The sequence below is a fragment of the Rhipicephalus microplus genome, chromosome X (genome assembly GCF_043290135.1).
Source record: "Rhipicephalus microplus isolate Deutch F79 chromosome X, USDA_Rmic, whole genome shotgun sequence".
Taxonomy (NCBI): domain Eukaryota; kingdom Metazoa; phylum Arthropoda; class Arachnida; order Ixodida; family Ixodidae; genus Rhipicephalus; species Rhipicephalus microplus.
Genome location: NC_134710.1, coordinates 35,831,918 through 35,858,629, shown reverse-complemented (window position 1 = coordinate 35,858,629; position 26,712 = coordinate 35,831,918). Strand labels below are relative to the sequence as shown.

General features: G+C 44.3%; 1 protein-coding gene and 1 pseudogene across 5 annotated transcripts in view; one reads left to right on the top strand and one right to left on the bottom strand.

Annotated features, from left to right (window-relative positions):
- Positions 1 to 26,712, bottom strand: part of LOC119175798 (armadillo repeat-containing protein 8) — a 102,412-nt gene that overhangs the window by 40,537 nt on the left and 35,163 nt on the right. For all 5 annotated transcript variants that reach the window (XM_037426775.2, XM_037426776.2, XM_037426779.2 and 2 more), the window contains 3 exons: positions 26,516 to 26,606; positions 26,338 to 26,398; positions 10,330 to 10,554 (listed from right to left, as the gene is read on the bottom strand). In XM_037426775.2, the coding sequence (XP_037282672.2) occupies positions 10,330 to 10,554; positions 26,338 to 26,398; positions 26,516 to 26,606 (377 nt within the window). The remainder of the gene's footprint in view (positions 1 to 10,329; positions 10,555 to 26,337; positions 26,399 to 26,515; positions 26,607 to 26,712) is intronic.
- LOC142775000 (uncharacterized) lies at positions 724 to 2,414 on the top strand (annotated as a pseudogene).

The following is a 26,712-nucleotide window of genomic DNA, read 5'->3' as shown; positions in this document are numbered from 1 at the left end:
GGACCCAGGACTGCTAAATTGGAAGCAAACAATCTAGTATTTAACTGGAAACACCCCAGCATTAGGACTTATTTTAGCATTAAAGAGACACTTAAGAACACTACATCAGTTTTACTGGCAAAATATTTCAAAATGGCATTACCATTTTTTATCCACACAGATTCCAAACAGCATGCCAGCATGACACGATGGATTTAAAGGTGTTTTCCTGCCTTTGGGCAACATTAAGGTGGTAGGCCACCTTCAAAAATCTTTTTTTTTTTTTGCGAAATAAAATTTTACGGTGTTGTTTTTCTTGCACGCCCAAACATTCACATATATGTTGGAAAACAAATTATCCTCCTAGCGTCATTATGCGAGTTCCAGCAAGTTTTCTATACCCTATGCTCCTATAGCAAAACCGAAACCACATTTCCAACTGTGGTTTTGGTTTTGAAAAATCGCTTTCAAAAGCAAGTGTTGTTTCGTCTATATAAATGCTATTCAAAATACTTTATGCATTTTATTGTGACTGTTATATAAGATGATGTCATTGAATACAACTTTGTGTTTAAAAGTCTTCGTTAATCTCTAACAACAGCCTCAAGGGGGACGCACGATACTCGTAGGAATTTTTGTTGTTTGCCTTGATCGGGCTACGTCAGGCTTCTTTCTGCATTTGTTCCACGTGTCAACGCTACTAGGGCTGTATCCTTAGGCCACCTGGACCATATTACGACCAGCATGGGGAAGTGCGGAGCACAGAAGACGAGGAAGCGCAAGTTTGCTGGAAATCGCTACACAATGACGAGGCTGCCTACTGACACAGATGCCGGTATTTCGGCGACCGCGAAGAAGCTTGGGGACATAAACAAGGCATACCAGGCTCCACTAGAGAATTCTGCGCTCCAAGGGAACAGGATAATGAACATTGGTATTCTTTCTTCAGTGTTTTCATCGCTGGCATGTTCCGAATGCATGAACACAACACTGAAGCTCGAGGAACGCTCTCACCAAGAGATATGCTCGGCTTGTGTGGTCGTGTGTACCGACTGTGGGTTCAAGCGCCCATTTCATACGTCGAGAAAGGTGCCAATGAGAACAATTTACGTCTGGTTTACGCGATGCGCCAGTTAGGAAAAGGGCACGCTGGTGGGAAAACTTTTTTCAAAGTGATGAACATGCCTGCTTCTCCACGTCACTCCGCCTACGACAAATTGTCATCTCGGCTTTCTGCAGTGGCAGGAGAAGTGGCGTCGAAGTCGATGACTGATGCTGCTGTGGAAGTTCGTGGTGTTGTGGGGAGTGCCGAGTGTGGTGTTTCAGGTGATGGCACGTGGCAGAAGCGTGGCCATTCATCTTTGAATGGTTGTGTGTCTGTGATTTCTGTTGACACGGGAAAGGTTATTGATGTTGACGCCCTTTCTAGTTCGTGTAAGTCTTATAAAACCAAAAGCAATTTGAGGCAAGATAGTGCTTCTTACCAAGAATGGAAGGCAAACCACACTTCCTGTCAAGCAAACCATGAAGGAAGTGCTGGCAGTATGGAGACGGTTGGTCTATACCGAATATTTGAAAGGTCGAAAGGCAAAAGAGATTTGAAGTACCTGCAGTACTACGGCGATGGTGATTCCAAGAGCTATGCCGCTGTCAAAGACATGTATGGAAAGGACAGTGTGCAGAAGCTGGAATGTATTGGGAATGTCCAGAAGCGTGTTGGTTGCCGCCTCAGAAAACTGAAGAAGACAGTGCGTGGACTCGGTGGTAAGGGAAAGCTCACTGATGCCCTCATTGACTGCCTGCAAAACTACTATGGCATCGCCATAAGGACTAATGTGGAGAACCTTTCTGCAATGAAAAAGGCTAACCTTGCCAGTCTTTTTCATTGCAGCTTTACCGACAAGCAGCCGAGACATGGCCTGTGTCCACTTGGACCGAAAAGCTGGTGCGGATATCAAAGGGTCAAAGCACTCGGCCAAGGGAAATATGCACACAAAGGAGGACTTCCAAATGATGTGCTCAACAAAGTTAAAACTGTCTACAGTGATCTGTGCTCTGATGAACTTCTAATTAAGTGCCTTCATGGAAAGACTCAAAATGCTAATGAGTGTTTCAATGGTCTAATATGGCAGCGGGCACCCAAAGAGGTCTACGTAAGCTTGCCTACAGTAATGTTTGCCTTGCATGATGCTGTGGCACACTTTAATAATGGCAGTGTAAACACCCTAAATATCCTGAGGCAAGCTGGCATAGAACCAGGGTACCACACGACGAAAGCTTGCATTGCCAGGGATCACCTGCGCATGCAGAATGCTAAACGCAAGTCGGCGGATGTGACAAAACAGGCCAGGAAGAAAAGACGAGCAGCCACCTGAACAAAACGAGACAATAATGCTTCCGCAAAAGGGACCAGCTATGAATCTGGTGCATTTTAGGCCTGTATGCGAAGATTGTGACCCTTTTTACAAGCTCTGAAATCTTTGTTTACATTTTTCTGAAAATAATAATTTGCTCCAAATGTTGCGACGCAAACTTTCCTAACGTATTTCTCAGCACTGAAACTTTGCACAATGACTTACAACATATATATCTGTGCAGTGAACTAGAATAAAAGAAATCCATCGAATATTTTTCAGTTCACAGCTGAATTCTCCAACAGGTTCAGTGCAAATTGGCTCTTTTTCCCCGTTTTTTGGTTTCTTTAGCATTACTTCCTTGATATTCACTGCATGATATTTATTCTAGTTCACTGCATAGCTCCAGCCATTAGTTACACAAATGTCAAAGCTTTACTGAATAAAGCCACCCATTAGTCACTTATCACAGCTGGCATGGCTAGCACTTTTAATGCAATTTTTGACAAAGATTACCTCCCAATAAATAAATATTCAATATTTTGCACTGTAAATAGCTGGGTAAATTAGATAAGACATGCTGGCTTCGAGGAAAAAGTTATTTCAACGCTGCCTGCCCTTACAATTTTTTTTTTTTTTTGAGTGCCCTACCACCTTAAACAAAAAAATTCTCAAGATTGCTTCTGTCTATCAAGGCTTGTGCAGGCACTACTAAAATCCACAAAATCCTAGCAAGCATGCAAAGCCTGGGCTTTAAGCAGTAACACAAGAAATATGAACTTGTCAGCAATAGCAAGTAGAAAAAGACGATTGGAAGATTCGTGCCATAAAAATTAGGGGAAAGGACAAAAACAAAACAGCATGAAAACCAGTTACCTCACCATAAAACAAAAAGTCAAGTTATGAATTTGTAATGACTTTTTCTTTATGAAAAAATAATCATTTCACGCAGTCAAGGTATTAAGCAGAATTAAAAATGGAGTGAGATGGCTCACAAGCTACTGCCTCATCATAAATACGCTCATACCGTCCATGCAGTGAGGCCTCATTTTTCATGCACAGTAAGCTAATCTTGACAGACAGTATGAAATGCTAAGTACAGCCACGGCCACGCTTGTGTAGAGCGCTCAAGCAGCCAGTTTTCGCTCTGCGGTCCGAAACCTTGAGGCAGCTTCGGGCTCTGAAGTGGTGTATCAGGAGCTTGCACGGCCTAGTTGTCAGGCTGACCACGTGAGAGCCTGATACTGCCCCAAGGTTTTGCCCCGCAGATATATTGTCTATATTGTCTATAAGCTAATATTGTCTATAATCACTCAATGTTGATTTAACTACTTAAGCAGCACATAAGCAGCAAGCCAGCTAGGAAATGCATAGGCTCCTTGAGAATAGTGGCTTTGCTGTTGCAAACACAACACTCTCCTTGGGGTTATTTAGAAGCAATTACTGAAAACTTGTAAAAAATATTGGTAATGGCAATTGCTAAATAGATCATGTCATGAATCTTGTTCAGTAAAGTAAGTCATCTTTGCCTTCAATTATCCAATTTTAATAATACATAATTTTCAGCAACTGTAAGCTATTTCCACTGCAACACAATGTGCTCCCAATGTGGTGACAAAATATGCAATTTTATTTGATGCACATGTCTGTAACAGTCAGATTTTCACCATTTAATGTGTGTGTGGAGTAGAAGAAATAACTTTGAAGTACAGTTGACTGCAGGGTGCCTGGAAAACTTTACTGGGCAATCACAGCTTCATTAAAGGGCCCCTTACCAAGTCACTCGGTTCGCTTCAGCCATGCAGCGCGCAGGGCCCCATCGTGAGGCACCCGGAGCCAATGCTTCTTCGCTGCCCAGTCGTTCGATTTGCAGCCAATGACGGAGCAATGCTTTTTACCCGTGTAGCTCATATCAAGGGCGAAGTACGTTCGTATGTGTGCACAGGCGCTGTAGTTGAGCGAGGAGTGTACACGTGCACACGACAACTGCGAGGCTGGTTCTTTCACCACAGTGCCAAGCAACAAGGGGCAGTTTCGTAGCTGTGGGTGAGAATAGGAACTGACGACTTGAATACTGGTTTTTCACACCCAATTTAGACCAATCGCCAAGCTGTGTGCTACGTCACGTCACCGATCGCCGAGTTGACGTCACTGCGCGTGCAAGGGGGTCGGTCAGGCGTAGGAAAGATGCGCGGGAATTGTTTTTCGAAATAGAGGCTCTGCACGGCGCTGTAATATTCATAAAACATGATCGCTGCGGTCTAATCTACGAAATGCCAAGCTTGTATGGGGGGTGTAAAAAAAGCCGGAGCCTGTTTACTGGCCCTTTAATTGCCTTTTCTCTTTATTGTACCAGAGAGCGCGCTGAGAGCTATGCAGGGAGAGGGATGACCAGGAGGCAAGAAGATGCATCCCTTCGTGAGAGTGTGTCATGACCTTCCGCATTTAAAAAAAATTTTTTTTTTCCTTCGAATGTGCAGCTTACTATCAATGTGACCATGAGCGCACAGGCATAATAATTGTGCAGCTCACTATTGCTGGAATAAGTCAATGGCCCTGGGCAAGTGGTACATGGCACATATAATATGGGTTTATGTCATCATTTGTAGAAAGAAGAGTGAGCCATTCTAGCTGTCTTTGGGAATTGTAAATTGATTGTAAACGTCGTCTTTTGTCACAAACACCATGACAATCTCGTATTGTTGCACACATAAAACAAAACAAAAAAAACCAGGCCGCATGCTGCGCTACTGTTTTTAGATTGACGTGTTCTCAAGAGCCTCAACTGTCGATCAGCGGCGTATTCTCACCATGCTCAAAATTATTGCAGGGTCCCTTTATTAAATTTGGGGACCTTTTTAGCAGTCAGTGTTACCACTATATTCGCAAATACCAGCTGATCGTAGTAGAAGGCAAAAGTCAGCACGAACACAGAGACACAGAGACAGAGAAACGAACAACACGAGCGCCGTGTTTTTTGTTTTTTTTTGCCAGTCTCTAAACTCCTGCCATCTTTTGCTTTTGACCATGAGCCAAAGCAAATTAGCCCTATTTGCAATTCTAATCCAGCTGGACAAGACAGAAAATTTAAAATCGCTGAGGGTGCCCAACACACTGGCAACGGTTGGGAAAAAAAATAGTGAGTTGCGCAGTACACCCTCATAGTTGCCTCTCCAATCAAGTCTATCAAGCCAACTACATGTTACTATTTCCTAACTGATTAACTGCTTGCCAATTATTAACTACTAATTACTATTTATAACTAATTAAGCCAACTACTGAGTCCAATATCACAGTTAAGGAAAGTATCTGTAAGAAACAGCCACCACTTTTAACACCCAATAGTACAGCTGGTCCCGATTTACAGTTAAACCAGCTTATAACAAACTTGCATATAACGAATTCCTCGATAAAACAAAGTTTTTCTACTCCCTGCCGTTGCTCCATAGAAGCACATGTGTCTGCTACCTCTATGTACCAAAGTAATAGCAGGAGACAACCTTGATATAACGAATTTTCCACTTGAACAATCTAGACATTTTGCTCTGCATTTTGGTACGAGCATGCATCTTCCACAGCTGCCACGCCGCCCACGAAGCGCTAAGTGGTGGCGGCACACACGTGGCACCAGGCAAGAGCGACCACTTGTCATTGCGCGCGAGGCGGGCAAGTGGGCCTGCACACCACAAGCTGTCATTGCCGTTGTTCTCGCCGATGCCGCATGCGTAGGTGTGCCCCCCCCCCCCCCCCCCCCGCCTCCGAACAAAAAAAAAGAAAACTATTTTTGAGCATTTGCAGTGCCAACGTTACTAGACTACATTGGGCAGTGCCACGCTTTTAGTCAGCATAACATATGTGGGGCCCGCGCTGCATAAGGAGGGCGCTTTACAGAATAGTTTTTTGCAGTATCCGTGTCGTTCACTCTTCGGTTTCGATGCCGTGTACACGTGCATAGTTTCACTGCGTGTGCATGGTGTGGCCCCCAACAATATTGAGCTTTGCTTTTTTTATTGCGATAGCAATTACTTGGACACTCTCGGCTGGTTTTTTTGCCGTTGCCACAGCCATCATTCACCGTATGTTTCCATATATTAAAATTCAAGAAAGAAAAAAAGTCGCCTCCACTCAGCGCCCAGCTCATCACGATGCACCGACGCACGCTTATCCCCCACGCGTACTTTGCACGCGAATAGGGGTGGGGAGGATTGAGATGCTTGTGCGCGCGTGCTTATAGTTCGGTGGGGAAAATGGCACGCCTTGGACTTTGACCGGAACAATTGCGCTTAGTTGCCGGGCGCACCAAGATCCCTTCGCTAGCTGGACAGGTGCCATTTGCGAAGAGAGTGCGCCTTTCAAACACAGCGAAGTAACAACTAGGGCACTTCTTCGCACTCACATCTGTTCCTGTGATTACGTTTCGTGCCTAGTTTTTTTTTGTTGTTGTTTAAACAGCACGTTACGTGTAGAGCGGTAAACGTTATTAGTTCGCTCTCATCCCGTGTATGTTGTATTTTTCGTGCGTCATTTGTGCGTGAGCAGCGTGCTATACGTTTCAATCTGCATGCTTGCTGTTCTCAGCATTACATTCCAAGTTGTTGTTTATGCATTCATTGCATCACCCTTGTGGTGAAACTGATCTTTTCTTTCCTCAATTTAGGACAACCGTGTCGTCACCACCGAGGGTATGTTAGATTAGGCACTGATGGAAGCTCTCCGATGATGAAAACATTTTATTATGAAAAGTCGACGAAAACGGAGAGGGTCTCTATTCGACGACACCTACGGTAACCTCCGCGACAACCCAGGCCCTGAAAATGAGGGCCCGGCAGACGTCGGGGGCACCGTCGTGAAGGGTGCCTTCCCACTGCTCTTGGGTACGGGTGGACCGAAGCATTAGAGGGAGGAAAGTAAGCGGGAGAGCACTCTATGGTAATGTTAAAAGATGTGGAGATAGCGCCACAGCCTGTACAGGCATCAGTATAATGAGTCTGGTATACTTTATGCATGAAGTGGAGGTTCATGAAAGTTCGGGTCTGCAGTTGGCGAAGTGCGACTGCCTCCTCGCGTGTGAATGAGTCTGGTGGGAGTTGATATGGCTCTCATTGGCATATGTAATCTTGTGTGACTTCATGATATGTGAGAAGTGGGGAACCTGGCTCTGTATTGGCTGCCTCACTGCGCAAGGCCACTCGGAGGGTGAGTTCTCGAGACCACGGTGACGACGGATCTTCGAAGGCCAACTCGTGCTTTTGTCTCGCGCCCCGCCGCGAGTTTGCAGGCTGGTAGCTTTCGTGATTGGCCGATTAGTTCTGGCAACATGACGGCGCGTTGAATGCAATGCAATGAACGCGATAGCAAAAAATTGTAACGTTATAAGAAGTAAGGCTGGCAGCCAACTCTTTTGGATCTGATATCGCGGAACTCCTACAAAACGCTGGTGTGAGTAAATGCGGCCACTCCAGGGAGAAGTGCTCTTTTCTCACAGTCCCTTCACGTTGAAACTGCACTGATACTTGCAGAGATAGCAAGCGCGCCAGCGATCACGACCGCCCATAAAATATAAGTTCATTATTTCTACTAAAGTGCTTATTTGGGCCGGTTGGTACACAATCAACCAAGCGAAAAAACAGTGCGTAACACAGGACAGTGACAGAGACGGACAGCACTTAGTCTGTCTCTGTCACTGTTCGTCCGTCTCTGTCACTGTCCTGTGTTTGCGCTGTTTTTTCGCTTCGTTGGTCACTATTTCTACTGAAGCGATTCCCCCCCCCCATGTTTTCATGCTCGTTCAAGACGGCTGGTTTACTTTCTGTTTGAGCATTCGACGGCAGTTCTAACACGCGAGAGATGTTATTTTAGGCACTTTTCAGGCGATAGGAATGGGCCAACTCATTTGATTTCTGCTTCACCAGCGCTCGCGTGCATTTACCCGCTCGTAAAAGTTATGATGTTACGACTTGTTACAAAATATGGCAGCGACGACAAACACTTGCCGAGAGTGTCCATATAGTAATTGCTATCACAATTATAATGCAGTTTTTACTCTAGAATAGGTGTTTTGGGTTAGCTCTGCCTTCAGTCCCCCTTTTGTTAGATTTGCACCCTTATTTGCCTAATTTTTGTACCGAACCAGCATATAACAAAATCCTCCTTGTAACGAATTTTCCCGCGAATTTATCAATTTTATTATATCCAGGTTTCACTGTATCAAACTCGAATATATAGAATTATTGGCTATACAAAACAGTAGAGAAATCCCCTTGAATATTCCGTGCAAAAGTATGGAACCCGGGCACCAGCATATCGAACTCCCGCACAGCGGGACATATGCTATATCGAATGCCACGCTGCGCCGAAGCCCAGCAAGTGAACTTTTCCTAGCGAATATTAAGCAATTTTCGGCCACGTTCTTACAAGTTTTGATTCCTTTGCAAGCACAGGTTATGAAGAGGCGGTATTATTCCATCACGTTGATCTGGTTCGTTGCCCGGCGCTTGCGAGTGCACCGGTATGTTTGATACGCGATCTGCAGGTTCTAATGTGCGGGCATAGTGTTGCTCAAAAAAACGAATTGCGGAGGACAGCAAAATGAGAATGGGAAATGACTCAGCGATTTTGTTGCAATGTTCGCATTTTCTTCTTTGTTAGCACCCAATGGCACATGAGCCTGAAAAATATGGCCTTCAAAATGTGCAACCTTGTGACATATTTTTGGTGTTTTCAGTCTTGAAATGGACGTTTCTAGCTTTCCACAACAAAGCAGCTGAAAACAGCAGCTGCCAGCTACGAAGACACACTGGTTGATTGATATGTAGGATTTAATGTCCCAAAACCACCATATGATTATGAGAGATGCTGTTGTGGAGGGCTTTGGAAATTTTGACTACCTGGGTTTCTTTAATGTGCACCCAAATCTGAACAACTCGCCTACAGCATTCTCGCTTCTATTGAAAATGCAGCCACTGAAGCCGGGATTTGATCCCATGACCTTCAGTTCAGCAGCCAAGTACCTTAGCCACAAGACCACCATAGCTGGGCAAAGGCACAAGTGACATCGATATCGCCAACATGTCAACTGTGGAAACTCGACATCACGACTCAACATTGTACAGTTTTCTTTTGCGCTTTCTAGGCTTCTGTACTTTTCGCCTCATTCCTAATAAATCCTCATTTGTGAGTCTTCACTCCTAATAAATCTTCATTCATTGAACTGAACGTTGACGTACACGTAGCGATAAAAATTATGGCTTATGCTTCGAGCGACGTCAAGTGAATCACCGTCGGAAACTTTCCTTGCGAGCCAGGCGACAGCTTTGGGTGCGTCATGACCGCTGGCATACGGTGCTTCGGTGAATTCTGTGGCCTATCAGTGTTTGCGGGCATCATCACGAACAGAGAACGATTTATCAGTGCAAATGACAACGTAGCTGTTTCTGACTGCATCGATGGTGAGACCATGGCAGCCGTGTCCGGTGCCACGGAAGTGTACTCGTGCAGTTATGAATATGCAAGCGCCATCGCTGTCGCCGCTAACCAGCCTTTTATTGCGCTACATAGCTCTCATTGTCATTATGCGTAAATCAACGCTGTTAAGGCCTAAGGGGCTGAATTCACCAATTTGAAAAGCTTCAATGATATTGAGGATGACTGGGACTTGACGGCCCGCAAGAAGCAAGACAAGCTTACGAACCATTTGCATGCGAAATAAAGCGTGGTAACTTGGAGTTCACACCTTCTTCTTCTTCATTATACTGTGAGCGAACTGCTGTGTTAGCGCTTGTGACGATTTATGAGACCTGAAATGCTTTAATTTAGGCCTTAAATATTCATATTTTGTAGTTCGAATTATCAATGTATTCGAACTATTTTGCAATACCCTTTGAGTTCTATATATCCAGGATCAACTGTATATGCATTTTTGTGATAAAGTAGTGCAGCATTCCTCTGACATATTGTTTCTGCCAAATTACTGTGGTCCTATTAGCACACGCAGTACCTTTCTCACAGTGCATGATGGCACAGGTCCTTTGTACAAGACAACCGCGGTAGGGGGCTGGTACTTCAGCAGCTCAGCCAAGGTGGGGATAAGGTGGTCACTGATGCTGGCAATCCGCTGCAACTCAGTGTCCACCTCTGCCAGGTAAGCAAGTGTCTCAGCTCCATGCGCCCTCTCCTCTGGAGTGCGCTCCTTTTTGCACATGCGTACCAGGGTAGGCAAAGCCTGCAGAAATTCGCCACCACTGTCAAGGCGATTCATTGGCACAGTAAGTGTAGCAGGGAAGCACACCACCTCATGGCAGTTCATCAGCTGTTTAGTAATACGAACAACCTCCACATGATGCCATGGCTGTTTTCAAACACTTGGCATACTTATAGTCGTATAGTGTTACTGCCACTTCTTAATGTCACAGCATCATACCATTATCTCCATAAAACTGAAAAATCGACCATTGCTCTTTAACATATGGAAACTAATTAGCACAAGGCATGAACTATAACTTGACTTGGAGCACCAGCTGAAAAGTTGTGGCAATATACACTACCTTAGATATTCACTGCAGCAAATATGAAGGACTTATACCCAAAATTTCCAAAATGTTTGTGTTGTTCCATTGATCTGCATAGGGGCACCTCTGACTGAATATTAGAGGCAAGCCCAAGAGCTTATATGAATTGGCAGCACCTGGCACATTGTCATCAACATGACACACTTAGAGGTGGCTAGGGTGTCCCTGCAAAGTTTCAGCCATCTCATAATTACCATTAACATCCCAATCACACAAAATTGAGGGGCGCACATGATAGCACCTATAGGGCACATGATGAGTGCCTACACCGCTTTCGTCCCTCACTCTGTTGTCGGGCAGCTCTCTAGGTGGCTCTGACTGCTTATGCAAGGGGTGTTTGAAGTGGCATAGTGAGGAACTTTTTATGAAGGGGCCACACTCAAGACACTGGGGTGGCAAGTACGTTGCTCATTGTTTTATGGTAACTGTCTCATGGCACACAATTATTTTGGCAGGAGAATGCACTTGGAGAATGCATGGCCACTGCAGCAGCCATATTATTGCACGAACTAGTGCTAGTGCATGTCGTTCCAGACTTCCTTCATGTCTCCATTTATGTGCACTGCATAAACTTAACACTCAATACACACCAACTAGCCTGTAATCTCTTAGGGAAAATACCCCTTTAAACTTATATCAGTGCCACATTGTCTGCTCAACTCCTAGTTAATGCCTGCTCAGTGTCATCGTAGAGTCAATTATGCAACACCATTCAGCACGCCAGTAAACATGGCACCCATGATGTAGCGTGTCACTGTACAGCCGCAAACCCACTGTTTAGTTAAAAAAAATATACTCGCAATATGACACTAGAATATGCACCGATAAAACAAAATGTTTCTCTCATTCACATTTCCAGCATATATAATTTTCAAAACCCGTCAATCATGCAAGCGAGCAAAACCAAAATCAGTCGCAAGCTGCTGCACTACTTGCGGAGCAGCATGAATTAAAGACCCTGTACTTCGTAAATGTACTGCCCCCTCCGCCACCCCCTCTCCTTTGCATCTCAGATTCCTCCCTTTTCTTTTTTCCGCTTGCGACAGCTGTGCGCTCTGCAACGTGCCATGTGAACGCGTGAAGTTTACAGGCTGGTTGCGCACCGCCTCTGTTGTGACCGTGTGTCATGCCTCACATACGGCAGCGTGTAATGATTGATGTGGCCGTTAGCACTATCTTATTTCCTAAATGAAATATCACAGCGGAAAATCTGCTGCAAGCCATGCTATTTGTAGTGAACTGCATGTCGTTTATGCTTCGTTTCGAAACCTAGTGTGTTTTTGTGAATGTGGCACGGATATCCCTAACTGGTTTACTTAGACAAGGTTGAAATGAAATTCTGCAAACACGGCATGCCATTTATTGCACCAGAAGGAAATATTTCATTGGCAGCGGTAGTGTCAAGTGACGTCATTTAAGAAGAAACAGTTCCCATGCGCATAAACTACCTCGATTGTTTATGACTGCAGCAACGCCAACAAGGCTTATGAAGGTGCTCGCTCAGAACATCATGGCGTTTCCCATGTTACCTCTTAACTGCCTGACCAATGACGTGTGCACGTAGTACGCCATTCTGACAAGATGGGCCCGTGAAGTCACAGTTTTCACCCACATGTCATGATGTACGTCTTCATGGGCATTGTCGATGTAGGTCATCGGGATCGACACACAAAAACTATTCCTTGTTGGATGGCTCAGCTGGTGCATTAAGTGGAGAGTCTACAAACACAGTCAAGTTACAGCTAGCACTTTCAAAATTACCGCTTGCTCTCGGAGAGGGTTTCGCGCATTTATGGTAAAGTATTCACTGTATTCTTAAAATTGCGGGAAAAATCCACGGCTATGTCAATACCTTCCTCACTGATAGGACTGCGACCATAGGGATGGGCGACCTGCGGTCAGACACATTCAGGCTGCCTAAGAAGGGCTTGCAGCAAGGGTCCGTGATCTCACCTCTTCTCTTCAACATTGCATGGTCGAGTTGGCGGAGAAACTGAGCGCTATAGATAACATCTGGCATGCAATGTACGCTGATGACATCACCATATGAATAACGAAGGGCTCGCTGGGACTCAAGGAAGAGAGACTAGAGGTGGCTGCTAATTGTGTGGAAGAGTACGCAAACGCAAGAGGACTGTCGTGTTCACCTGGAAAGTCGGAAATACTTAGGGAGCACAGGCCCAGACAGAATGATAACGTCAACCAAGCAGTCACACTGGCCAGGGTCCGCATACCAGAAGTACAGACATTAAGGTTTCTGGGAATGTGGATTCAATCTAACCAGAAAGCGGACTACACAATCAGACTGCTGTCCGGGTCAGCGGCCCAAATAACGAGAATCATCGCACGCATAACGAACAGAAGAAACGGCCTCAAGGAAGATGACACCCTCAAGCTTGTAAGAGTACTTGTGGTGAGTCAGATCACCTACAGCCTCCCCTATCAGCATTTAAACCAAAGAGATAGGGAGCAAGTGGAGGCAATCGTCAGGAAGGCTTACAAGACCGCCTTAAGTCTGCCAACAAGCACGGCAACCACAAAAGTACCAGACCTCAGCATGACAAATACCTATGACGAACACAGGGAGACGCAGCTTGCCTCTCAGAAGACAAAACTACAGTGCACTACTACACAATGAGCCCTCCTCTAGAGATTAGGCTACCAAGATAGTATACGAGAACTGGACTGCACGGTAGGCATACCGGACGAGATCAGATCTGCATTCAAGGTCGCTCCCATTCCTAAGCCCATGCTCCTTACGAATCACCAGGACAGGCCCAGGGCCAAAACGCAGAGCATTACCAAGACCTATCAGAACAGAAAAAACGCCGTCTATGTTGATGTTGCTACATACATGAACGGGAAAGACGCTGTAGTGACGATGATCGGCGCTCAATTAAAGCAGGTCAGTGCATCACTGAAGAATTGCATCGTGTTAGATGCCAAGGAGGCTGCTGTCGCTCTAGTGGCCGCCGAAGACAACAGATCAGAGCAGTCGCTAGTAATAATCACGGACTCTCAGGCTGCCTGCCAGGGATATACCAATGGTAGGGTAGGCTGGAAAGCTACCAAAATCTTAAACACCAGCGGTATGAGCAACGAAACGTGTCTTGATGCGCTCGTTCGCCTCTGCTACACACTCGAGGCACCCTAACGCAGCGCTTCCAGAATACCATTCACCGATTTTCTTGCGTAAAACATCAAATAAACGTTTTGTTCACTCTCTCAGACATAAGACTATCGTCTTTCCACGACATTTACAGTTGTAACATGCAGATTCGGGCCAATTTTTCTCGCTACGCTTGTTCGGTAATGTATAACCATGTTGTCTGTTGGTCGCGAGAAATGTAGCAAATGCATTCTGTGTTAAATTGTACTATGCACAGCCCATGTGACTAGACACGGGTGCAGTGGGTGTTGCTATTAGCCCTGAGAACGAACACTGACGCCACTGCGGTCGCGGCGATGTGACATCACGGCACGGACTCGCCTGCTACGCTGGCACTTGTCGCCTTTTTCTGTGCCTCTCATGTACACGCTCTTTAGAGATACATTGGTGGTTATTTCTCAATTTCGTGATACCAATATCTCAATATACAAGGTGCCAGGTTTCCCAACTAGTGAAAGTTTTTAAAGCTGAAAGAAGTTTCCATAATTTAGCTTAGGATAGGAAGACTTCCGTCCGAACGGAAGATTTATTGTGAACATAGTGATGCAGGAGAAGGTGTTCGTTGTTTTTATTATGTACACCACAGAATTGGTGCTAAGAAAACATGCTAAGTGGTACTAACGTTATTAGAACTAGGCATTAACTCCGGGATTAGAATATGCCTGTGCCAAAGTATGAGAAATGAGATAAGGGCGTTTTTAATTCACTAAATGCACTGCGCTTTTCCATGCAAGTTACGCCTGCATCTGCGAATGATCTAAATGATTTGACAGAACTGCGCTTTCTCCAGCAGGAGACCTTACATGAATATGACTACCATAAGCACTCACGTAACATATTCGTCAATGAAACAAAACAATACTGCCGCACAAACAACGATTTCAAAAATAATGAGATATGTCCGTTCACTGGGATTATATGTACAGCATTCTTCTCAACAGTCGCCAGGGATTATGTATTCCTATACCCTGATTTGTGTGAAATGCTGGAGTGTTCTATACCGCCACGTCAGAAATGCTAATGGGAGCTTCGCGTGGGAGCACCGCTGATAGCAACGATTTTAACACAAGCGTCAGAAAGTCGGAATGAACTCGTTCTATGGTGCACTCATGGACATGGCTCAAGCAGTGGCATAACCAGGAGATGGCTCACTGGGCCTGTCACCTACCCTTCAAAATTTTTTCCCCATGCAGAGAGAAAAATGACAATTTCAAATAGGTCATCATCATCATCATCATCAGCCTGACTACATCCACTGCAGGACAAAGGCCTCTCCCATGTTCCGCCAGTTAACTCGGTCCTGTGCTTGCTGCTGCCAATTTACACCCGCAAACTTCTTAATCTCATCTGCCCATCTAACCTTCTGTCTTCCCCTAACCCGCTTCCCTTCTCTGGGAATCCAGTTAGTTACCCTTAATGACCAGCGGTTATTCTGTCTACGCGCTACATGCCCCGCCCAGGTCCATTTCCTCTTCTTTATTTCAACTATGATATCCTTAACCCGGTTGGTGCCCTCTCCCAACCTCAAAAAAATTTCAAACTATACGCTTCTGGACCCCAAGAAATAAAAAACCTTCGCCTCGATGAGGTGACGACTGGTCTCGCACGTCATGTCCACCAACAGGTAATCAACTGCAAGGAAATTTAACATATGAGGTAGCTATCTAAACTGGTGGTCCGGAGCGCGACCGGACCGCTGCTACGATTCTACACGAAGACAAAATCTGACCGCTATAGGAATTTCGCACCTAAGTTCAACCACACTTGACTTCAATAATTTCAGTCAGTTAAACCTTTAAGATTATTGTGAGAAAAACATGAAACTAAACATGTTTAGTGAGCAAGTACATGAGAAAAACACACAACAGCGGCAGCGGTAGTCTAGGGTGAGAGCCTTCCGGTATATGTTGCGACACTCAATGCTGCACGGGAGAACAGGGCTTGATATACTTGTGAAAGCACTGTCCATAGATGCGTGGATTCCTCCAGTGCAAATTATTCTAGGGGAGAAGAAGCCCTAATATCATTGAAAGAAATCACCCTAGCACATCTCAACCTTATAATGTAAATATGGTGTCTTAATTCCTTCTCAAAATCACTTCGTTATGCATTAATAAGTTTGAAGTATCCAAACAGAAGTGTGTTCTTGATTTTCATACCCGTCGAAATGCAGCTGTCGTCGCCACAAATGGAATCCATGATTGGGGTTAGAAGCGTGACACAGACCTTTTCATTCATCTCACACTGCTGTACTACCCGGCGCGTGATTGTGCAGTAGCAAAAGTAAACTTTTCATTGTTTTACCTGAAACATTACTAAATATGTTTTCTTCATTTATCTGCAGCTTGAGACAGGCAAAAAGCGAACACAGACACTGGAACACCGCACGAAACGAGCGCATCAATATGCAGGCGCGCCGCAGCTCGCATCGAAGAGTCCGTGCCGTGACATCATCCGCCAGGCGATGCCACTCCAACTTTTCAAGGCTAATAGAAAGATTAGTGTTCAGTGAGGAATGAATAAAGGCTTAGCTTCTTTTTATCTATTTACGGCACTGCAAAGCTTGCTCTATTTGTATTACCTACAGATGCAGTGAATAAGTTATACATACAGAGTTGGTGAGCCTGTGTCGGCTGCATACGTCCTAATTGATCTGACGGGTAAAACACTAAATTTAAAGGGAGAATAAGATAAACTAGAATTATTCAAACCGCGAAGGTGCTGCTGCTAGCACACGAATTTAATGCAGCGAAAGGAATGTTTTAGCGAAAGGAATGTTGGACGCGACAGGGCTGTTAAACTATGATTCATATGAGCAGTCGTGAGCCCCGATGTATTACGAGCGTAATGTGAGGGGGGTGCGTAACACGGGTGTCAGCCACTCTGAATTGCTATCCAGCTGGATTCAGTTCAAGGCGATAAAAATATAGCTGGCTTCTTCACACAGTTAACGAATGAGTACAGCACAGTGAAAAATTTTATTTCTAACTGGTTCAGTCATGACAAAAATTGCAAAGATTTTCTATGTCTGTAAATGAGAATTCAGCGAAAAAAAAACGAAGCTAATGTGTGACCAACTATAAATATACATCTCACTGGTTCGACAAGCCGATACACTTTGTTTCATTAGTACATACCAAGAATGTAAGCATAAAATCAAGGCTTCTAGGCGTGACCGAAGCAACAAAGTTTTGCTCATACCTTCACAAAAAAATAGAAAGCGAGAAAATAAATAAAGCAACGTTAGTACTCTGAAGTGCGAATGCTACTCCTACACTGATGGTGAGTGGCTTTCCCGCAAGACATTTGAACCCAAGTTGGCGTACCTTGGCCCAACTCTGCTACCTAAAGGTAGCATATATAGTAACTCTATGATGCACGTGCCTGTGCGGCCATCTTAAGTTAGACGCAGAAAATTTTCGATGCGCTCTTTCTCTCTCTTTTCTTTTTTGTTTTCTTCTCGCATGCTTCTGGATTTCACATTGTTGGCGCACCAGTTTTTGTTGTCGTCTGAGCCACGTCGAGCATGTGCGTATTCCCGAAGGTTGGGCAAACACGCGTGATACTTGCTAAAAGAAACTGCAGCGGCACGACAGCACGGATCTATGATGCGCGCGCCGCGCTTGAGTAGTTCACTGACGGCAAGTTGCTTCATAATGGAAATAGGTATAATTCACTACCTAATTGCTGTTTAGGTTGGAATTGAGTCAGCGTTGTGGCCTGTGCCACAGCCATGGAGGGAGCAGACGGCATAGCAGATGCCACAGCAAACGCAGACAACATCAAGCGCACAGATCGCCCGAGGCTGCTCAGGCTGGCTCCGGACTTCTGGATCCCATGCGTGTGATGTAGCCGCTTATGAGCCGAGGCGTCCGCAGGCCGCCAGCGAGTGATCCGGGACTTGGTAAATCGATGAAGCTCGCTATCGCATCGCCGCGACCGCGGTTGTGTGCGCGGCGGTTGCGGCAAACGGTAGTTTTGTTTGAAACCACCGTGCCTTCAAAACTAAGTCATTTTATGTTATCTATGATCGCAGCTACTTATACATGATCGTGTCAAGCGACTGCGGTTTCGTCCACAGCCGTTGTGGCAACGACAAGCACACGCACTGTAGAAGACAGTGCATGCACTGGTTGCCCGCGTAATTTTGAAGCTTCGAGCACGCTGCACTCGATCGGCCTTCGTTCGACGGTTTCGGTACAAAGTTCATATCATACGCCGCGATTAGGAAAAGTGTTCAGAACATCTGAATTTTGGCCCAACGGACACATTAATTTGGCTGGAGAATTTCACGAATTCGTGTCTGCCATGGTTTAGCATCACCGAGACTCTATGTTTAGACAAAAAACACCAAAATTTGCTTATAATAAAATGCGGTGGGCTCGCAAAAAGCCTGGAGTGGACCGACCTGCATTTTTGCTAATGCGGCCAGATCTCGCTCACAAATTTCGATTTCAGGGAGATTTTCATGGCAACCATACAAACGGAAAAAATGGTCGAAATCGGGTAGTCTCCCGGACAATGTGGGAGACTTGGCAGGTATGTGATGATGATAACACCAATACATATTGTTCTCTCCTGGTGGTGGAATATTAGCCACAAGAAGTTGCAGTGGCGCCGCCTGGTGGGAGGCTTGCATGACGTCACGGCATGGATTCTTCAAATCTTGCTGTGGCATGTCATAACACACGCTTGCTTCGAACGCTGTTGAGCTGCCGGTGTTCACTTTATGCTTGTCTCAAGCTTAAAATAAATGATGAAAGCAGCATCGATGATGTCCCTGATGAAACAATGAAAAACTTGTTTTTTTTTTTTTTTTTTTCCATTGGAATCGCCACCGATGCTTGCGCTCCAGCATACACGCTTTGGCTTTGATGAGGTTTGTTATGCTGTCGCGCAGCTTACCTTGAAGATGAGTTACATTCTTGGCTACGGCAGCCACGCTTTGACGGGGGGGGGGGGGGGGGGAACAGCAAGACAATTAATGTGCAGCAGCTTAATTACTCTGCAGCGTGCCTCGTAATCATGTTGGGCTTCTGAAACATATACGACAGCGTACTTGCATTTCAGGTTCCGTTGTTCACGGCCACGATTGGTATCTGTATCAGAAGCGTTAACTGATGGCAGCATTTTTTCCCCCCTGTGGGTGCATGCTTTAAGTTAGTATCGAGTGTCACAAAATACCTTGAATGTGCTCGCCCGCCAGAGTACCGCCGCAGTTGTTGTGTTAAGATTTTCTTGTGTGTAGTTGCTCGTATTTCATCAGGTTATTTAGCATCATGTTTTTGAGGAATGATTTCAGTGCTCCATTTCACTAGCAAAACAAGTTGAGGTTAGTTGCAGAAACTGCTACCGATTTCAGATAGTGTCTATGTGGAACATCCTAGCAACTGCGCTGTCACGCTTGCAAGTACCACTTTAGATAGCCACCTGATGAATAAATTTTTCCCACAATTGATTACCTTAGAACAGCATCAATCTGTATATAAACATGATGTGCGAGACCAATCTTTGCTTCATTGAGGCAAAGGGCATTTCATTATCACGTGGGCCATGTTGCGGAGTGCGCCATCGAAACAGTTCATTTAGACTTTCTGGCATTTGTTTTGCAAATGATTGCTACCAGCAGTGCTCCTACGTGAAGTGAATATTACCGTTTATGATGTGGTGGTAGATCAAGTCCGCTGTTAACGTAAATCGGGGTATGAGGCTACGTAATCCTGACGACTGTTGACAAAAAATCTGTATACATGATATTCGACGTCTCAGAATTCTGGACACCATTTTGTGCTTTGCAGCGTTACTTTCGTTTTCCTCAGTGTTATAAGTGATTGTGTATGTAGGACACATACATCTAGTCTCATGCATCCCAATGCAGAATTTTGTCTAATGAGCTACATTATTTGCAGAGCCAGACATAACTTGCACGGTAGATTGCAATGCTGTAAGTAAACTGAAAACGTCCTCATTTCATTTGTAATACTTCGACACAAATATTTAATCGCACAGTCTATGTAAAGTTGTAATAAAGTCAGACCCATTTAGCACGAATGTGTTCTTAGCACTGATTTCGTGGAGTATGTGCATGGTGAAAACAACTAATGTCTCGCTGTCCTGCCCCTTCATTTTCAAAGTGAATCCACACTTTCTGCAGCTTAGTTAACTTGTGACAGCAATAAATACCGTTATTTTGTACATTTAGTGATCTACTACTCGAAATTGAGAATAAATTACCACGGCGGGCTCGAAAAGAAGCAACCGTCGGCATGCGTCGGCAGCGGAGCCGGACGGGTCCTTGCCGTGACGTCACTTGGCTGCAACTGCAGCGACGCCAGAGTTCGTTCTCGGGGCTAATAGCACAATGTAGTTTTTGTGGCCTCCGCGACTAGCTACGGCAATGTGCCATAGCCAATCGGAGAAGCCACGCTATTTTACTAATTTTATTTTTTTATCAGAAACAAAATACTTTCCATAAAGTATCAGGCAAGATTTGTTAAATCATAGGTGCAGTCGAAATTTGTACATTTTCTGAGAAAATCGAAGAGTTGGCAGGTACGCACATAGCACTACAGAATTAGCATTAATACCTAGGGCGAATATATCCAGCAACAGCGTTTTTCAATCATACATTACAAAGGCAGTATAAGGATGTATAAGCTCTTTACCAATACTATTACCGTTCTGGCTGACTTTCCGCTCATCAATGCTATTACCATTATTATTTATTTATTTATTTAGAATACATCACAATCCTTCCAAAGAAGCATTGAGTGAGGGGGGTACAGAGCAATAAGTATAATAAACACTAAGCACAGAGAACGAGTACAAAAGTAAAACACAAACCACAAGCTCTGAAGCAGTATTAAAAATGTAATCATTACACAAAATTAAAATTTCTAGCAAGCCAGTAATGTAAGCTTTAAACATGTGTTTCAAAACATCTGTTTAGTTGTACATGAAAGAATTTACAGAAGGTGATTGTAACGATGGCTTCAGGAAGATTCTTCCATAGTGCAATGACGCAAGGTAGAGCAGATGAATTAATACACTTAATCCTTCCAAAAGTATGCCTAATGCTTAGACTGTTGTGTAAACATCGTGATTTACGCGTCAGGAGTTTGAATCGGTAATTGCTGACATGGCAGAACATGAACACATTTATGAAGCAGACATAGGAGAGAAACAGAGCGGCGGGCTTCTAATGGCTGTAGATCAAGTTCTTGCTTAAGGTTAGTAACACTGAAATGTCCGTCGTAGTGAGATTATATAAAATGAGCGGCCCTGTTTTGAACTGACTTTATCTAGTTAATGAGGTACTTCTGATGAGGAGACCACACCGCTGAGGCTAATTCCAGCTGTGTGCGAATGAAGGTTTGGCAAGCTATTTTACGTAAGCTACGGTTAGTATGACACATTACGGCACAGATGCCCAAGTGTTTTGGATGCCTTTACACACACTGAAGTTACATGCCCTTTCCAGGAGAGGCTGAAAGTTAAATTTATTCCTAAATAAGTGTATGATGAAGCACGAGGCCGTTCTGTACTGTTTAAGGAATAAGGAAAGTAAGATGTAAAGTGCTTTCGACTGAATGATACTACCTTGCTCTTAGATGAGTTTAGGGTCATAAGACATTTATCACACCATCAGTTTATTGCTTAAGATCGCATTGAAGAATATGTAGGTCATCAGTAGATTTTATAGCCCAATAAACAACACAGTCATCGGTAAAAAGCCTTACACTGGAAGTGATGTTTGTACTGATGTCAGTGATGTAAATTAGGAACAATAAGGGGCCCAGGATGCTACCCTGCGGTACACCAGGTATCACGTTGGTGAGAGAACAAGAGAAGTTATTTGCGACTGTGAACTGAAGGTGGCGAAATAGAAAATTTCTAATCCATGACAATGTTAAGCTGTCGATTCCAAGGGAGGATAATTTTGCAATGAGGCGACAATGTGCTATGCAATCAAACGCTTTGGAGTAGTCGAGAAAAATGCCGTCGGTTTGAACGTTATCGTCCATGTTATAATGTAGATTGATGGTTCAAGTATTTGTGTTTCACAGGCTGCGAAAACCATGCTGTTAACTGAAGAAAAAAAAAAAGTTATTAGACTCGAGGTGGCTGTATAGATGTGAAGAAATAATGTGTTCTAAAAGTTTACAGCTGATACATGTCAATGAAACGGGATAACTTTCAGCTGCCTGATGACTGCCATTTTTAAAAAACGGAATAATTTTAGCAATTTTCCAATCTGCTGGTAATTGTCCTGATGATAGTGACTGCTTAAATATGTGAAATAATATCTGATCGGAAATCAAGCAGGTAAGTTTTAGTACTTTAGAATTGATGTTATCAATACCACACGATGATGATAGTTTAAGGTTAGAAATCCAACACATTATGCCATCCAGCAAGATGTTTTAGTATTTTACAATTGATGTTATCAATACCACACGATGATGATAGTTTAAGGTTAGAAATCCAACACATTATGCCATCCAGCGAGATTTCGATTGGTTCCATAAAACGAAAGTCAGTCTCAGGAACAGCAGCCATATTGGAATGATCCTCTCGAGTGAAAACAGATGAAAATAAACTATTGAGTTCAGATGCACACTCTTAAGCAGAAAATCGTGTTGGGTTATCGCGGTGTAAGGAAACGTCGTTATACATGCTAATCGGGAAAATTGTTCTTCATAACATTTTAGAGTTGGACTGTAATAATGAAAGCAGGTTGTGCGAATAATATTTATTTCTAGCTGTCTTTAATGCCTTACAGTAAGTATTCAAGTGCTCCTTATATTTTGTTCAAGAAAACAGAGTTTGGAGACGTTTTGCGGATATGTACTGTAATTACTCGAACCTAACGCGCACCTTTTTTCCGGTTAAGCGAGTTCATAAATTGCATGCGCGTTGGAATCGAGTATGAAAAAAAAAACTGAATACGGTCATTCTACTGCCATTGGCATATCCAAAATGGCTGCCCCCTACATGCGTCGGTACCTTTCCTTCCTCCGTGTGGGTCGGCATGGCGCGTCGCTCATTTCTGCCTATATGTTTCCCATGTGCAGCACTTCGTACGTGTGCTGAGGAGTTCGTCATCTTGTACGTGCATTAGTGTCGACGGTATGGAAGGACCGACTCCAAAAACTCGAGTGCACCACGATGCCGCTTTTAAAAGAAAAGTCATCGCGTTTGTAGAAACGGACGCAAATGGGCCGCATCGCGGTCGTTCGGAGTTCCCGAAACGTGCGTGCGGGACTGGCGGAAACAAAAGCAGAAGATTGTCGACAGCAAAGCTTCACGCAAAGGCTTCTGTGGACCACAGCAGGGTCAGTTTCCGCAAATCGAAGAGCTGCTCGGCGAGTATGTGCTTGAGCAGCGAGCAACACAGCGGCCCGTGACGACAGAACTGCTCCAAATGCGGGCTATGTAGTTAGCCTTAGAATATAAAAAGGGCTAATTGCGGAGCCAGTTTAAAGCGAGCAGGTGCTAGCTAACTAACTTTATGAAGAGCAAACGCTTTTTCCTCCGAAGGCGAATTCGGGCATATGCGAAAAGTTTCGAGAGGAGTACGATGAAAAGCTTCACAGTTTTCAGAGGTTCGTCCTAAACTTGCGGCACAACAGCGGCTATCTGCTTGGGCAAATCGGGAATGCCGATCAGATGCCTCTTTACTTGGACATGCCTAGCACCACAACCGTCGAGAAGAAGAGGGCGAAGCAAGTTCGCGTGCTGACATCGGTCCACGGCAAAACTGCAGTGACGGCAATGCTCTGTTACACGTCAGATGGGCACAAGCTTCCCCCGTACCTCATATTTAAATGGAAGACGCTCCCGAAAGGAGTAGTTTTTTCGAGTGGTGTGATCATGCGAGCCAACGAGAAAAATGGGTGCACGTTGCAATCGATGTCTTACTTTTTTTTTTTTTCCGTCGTCGAAACCGGGTGCACGTTACAATCGAGGGCGCGCTAGAATCGAGTAAATACGGTACAGGCACTTTTTTGTTTCTTAGTTGTTTGAGCTTTTTAGTAAACCATGGCTTTGCTTTATCATTAGTTATTTTCATTAAAGGAACATACTCGTCCTTTAGAACCGAAATTTCGTCTTTGACATGAATACACTTTTCATTGACTGAGCGAGAAGAAAAGGAGGGCAAAAATGTTCCATTAAAGCATACTTCTAGCTTATCATTTATGTCATTAAACTTTGCCTTACTGTAGTCATGTATGTTTTAACTGTAACTCCACAAAAAGTAAGCTGGATGTTAAGTTGCAGTTGTAGCATCTTTTGATCACTAAAGCCATCGATTTGAGTAATAGGCCCTATGGTATCAGGATAATATGTTAACAGCAGATCTAGAATATTAGAACCATGAGTGGCTCTGGCAATTCTGGCTGACTTTATTTTTGCTCGTGTATATGTCTTAGCTGAAAGAGCATCATAATTATGTGAGGTGTTAGGGGAATTATTAGCTATGCTTTTCTCTGCAACATGTGCGCACACTAGCAGAGCTTCGTATAGCACTGTATTGGGAAAGGGCAGTGAGGGTGAAGATGAGAGAAAAGGGGATAACGAATTATAACAAGAGACATTGAGGGAATCACAAAGAGAGAAATAGAAACAGAGAAAGGAGGCGAGAGAGAGACCACAGGGAGAAAGAAGAAAGACGTATAAAAAAAAATAGGAAGCTTAGAAAGAAAGAAAGAGAAGACAAAAAAAGAAAGAGAAATACTCAGACATATGTTAGGCGGCTGAGAGCATAAGATTTCACTAAGTCGTAAATGTAATTCCTGCTTATTTTTTTTTTTTACTGCACTGAAATATGCTCCATATCACACCTGGGGCTATCCATATGACACACACAAGGGGAAAGATCTCTGGAGAGAGGCGCTCAACCGGGATCTTATGCTTGTCACAGACCCGTCATTCCCCACTAGATGTGGTACATTGGCTAGCAGGGACACTACTCCCGACTTGACCTTCGTCAGAGGAGTGGCGGAAGCTAAGTGGGTCAACCTCATCATAGACCTGGGTAGTGAACACTGCACCCTTGCCATGACCTTGCAGGTAGATCAGAGAAAACTGCGCAACTTAATGGTCACCGATTAGGACAAATTTCACAAGATTATCGAGGATTATGTGGAAGACGAGGAGAAGCCTGACCTCGAATGCTGGATCGACCAGATTGCACGAGATTTCAAGGCTGCCACCAAGGAAGTTAGCACAAACCTCCCGGTCAAGAAGATGGATAGCGAACTAGCACATCTGATTGAGGCAAAGAGGTCCCTCCTGTCTGGATTGAAAGGGCAGCGTCTCAACAGAAGGCTTCGCAAGAAGATTGCTGAAGTCAACAGAAAAATAGAGGAGCATTGCAACGTCCTTGCTAGGCAGCAGTGGGATGATGTCTGTAATTCCATTAACTGTCTAATACACCGTGCTGGGCCCTGGAACCTGCTCAAGCACTTGCTAGATGACACAAATACCAAGTCGAATCAACAAAGCATGCTGGGACGCCTTTTGCACGCAGCCAGACAGGAATCCACGGACGTTTGTGAGCAAGTTTGTGAGCACGCTTGTGAGCAAGTATCTACAGGTGGATCCCAGCTCGATGGATGATCGTCGCCTCAAGGATTATGAGGACCCTGAGAACCCAAAGTTGTACGCGGAGTTTGGAATTGAAGAAGTCAGGCAAGCCCTACACGACCTAAATGGCGAATCGGCGCCCAGTCCAGACAAGATTACTAACAAGGCCCTAAGGAGCCTGGACGACAAATCAATAGAGCACCTCACTGTGTTCATCAACAAGTCATGGAGTAACAGAAATGTTCCAACAGTAAGGAAGACGGCCACTATCATCCTTATTCCCAAGCCTAGAAAGCCACCCCATTCTGACAATCTTAGGCCCATCTCTGTCACTTCGTGTGTGGGCAAGGTAGCCGAGCACGCAATCCTGAACAGGCTCTCCTGATACTTGGAAGAGAATGACATCTATCCCCACAACATGATAGGCTTCAGACCTGGGCTTCCTACTCAAGATGCCATGAAGATAATCAAGAATCAGATCATTGATCGCAACACAGTGGCGATGCCTCTGATACCTCTCGACTGTTGAATGAAAATCTGATTCTGTAAATGTCAGTCCGTCATACAAGGTATTACTTCCTAATTTATTTATTTATTTCAGCAATGAAATAACACGTTTGGGCCGCATACCACAAAAACAATCACTCCTCAAAGGGTTTAGCAAGTTAAAAATAGATACCTTGAACACAATCCGAGGGTCTTCTGAATGTACGGCCCCTGTTCTGCTCAGAAAGGTCATACTGCAGAGTGAGAGACAGCGAAACATTTACCATACTTACTATGCATCTCCATGTGACAATTTTTAATGAAAACAATAATGAGAAAGACAAAAAAAATATAAAAAAATCTGAACTAACCACTTTGCTGCTGCAAGCTGCATTTCTGTGGGCTTATCTCTGGTCATAAGTGTCACTAAGATGTCAGGAACAGTTCGACCGCCATAGCTTGCTGAAATGACATACAGAAACATGTTATAGAGGTACAGGAAGGTCACATACACAACAGCACATGCTTGACTAGCCTATCTGCATTCTGTATTCAAGCCTAGAACTAT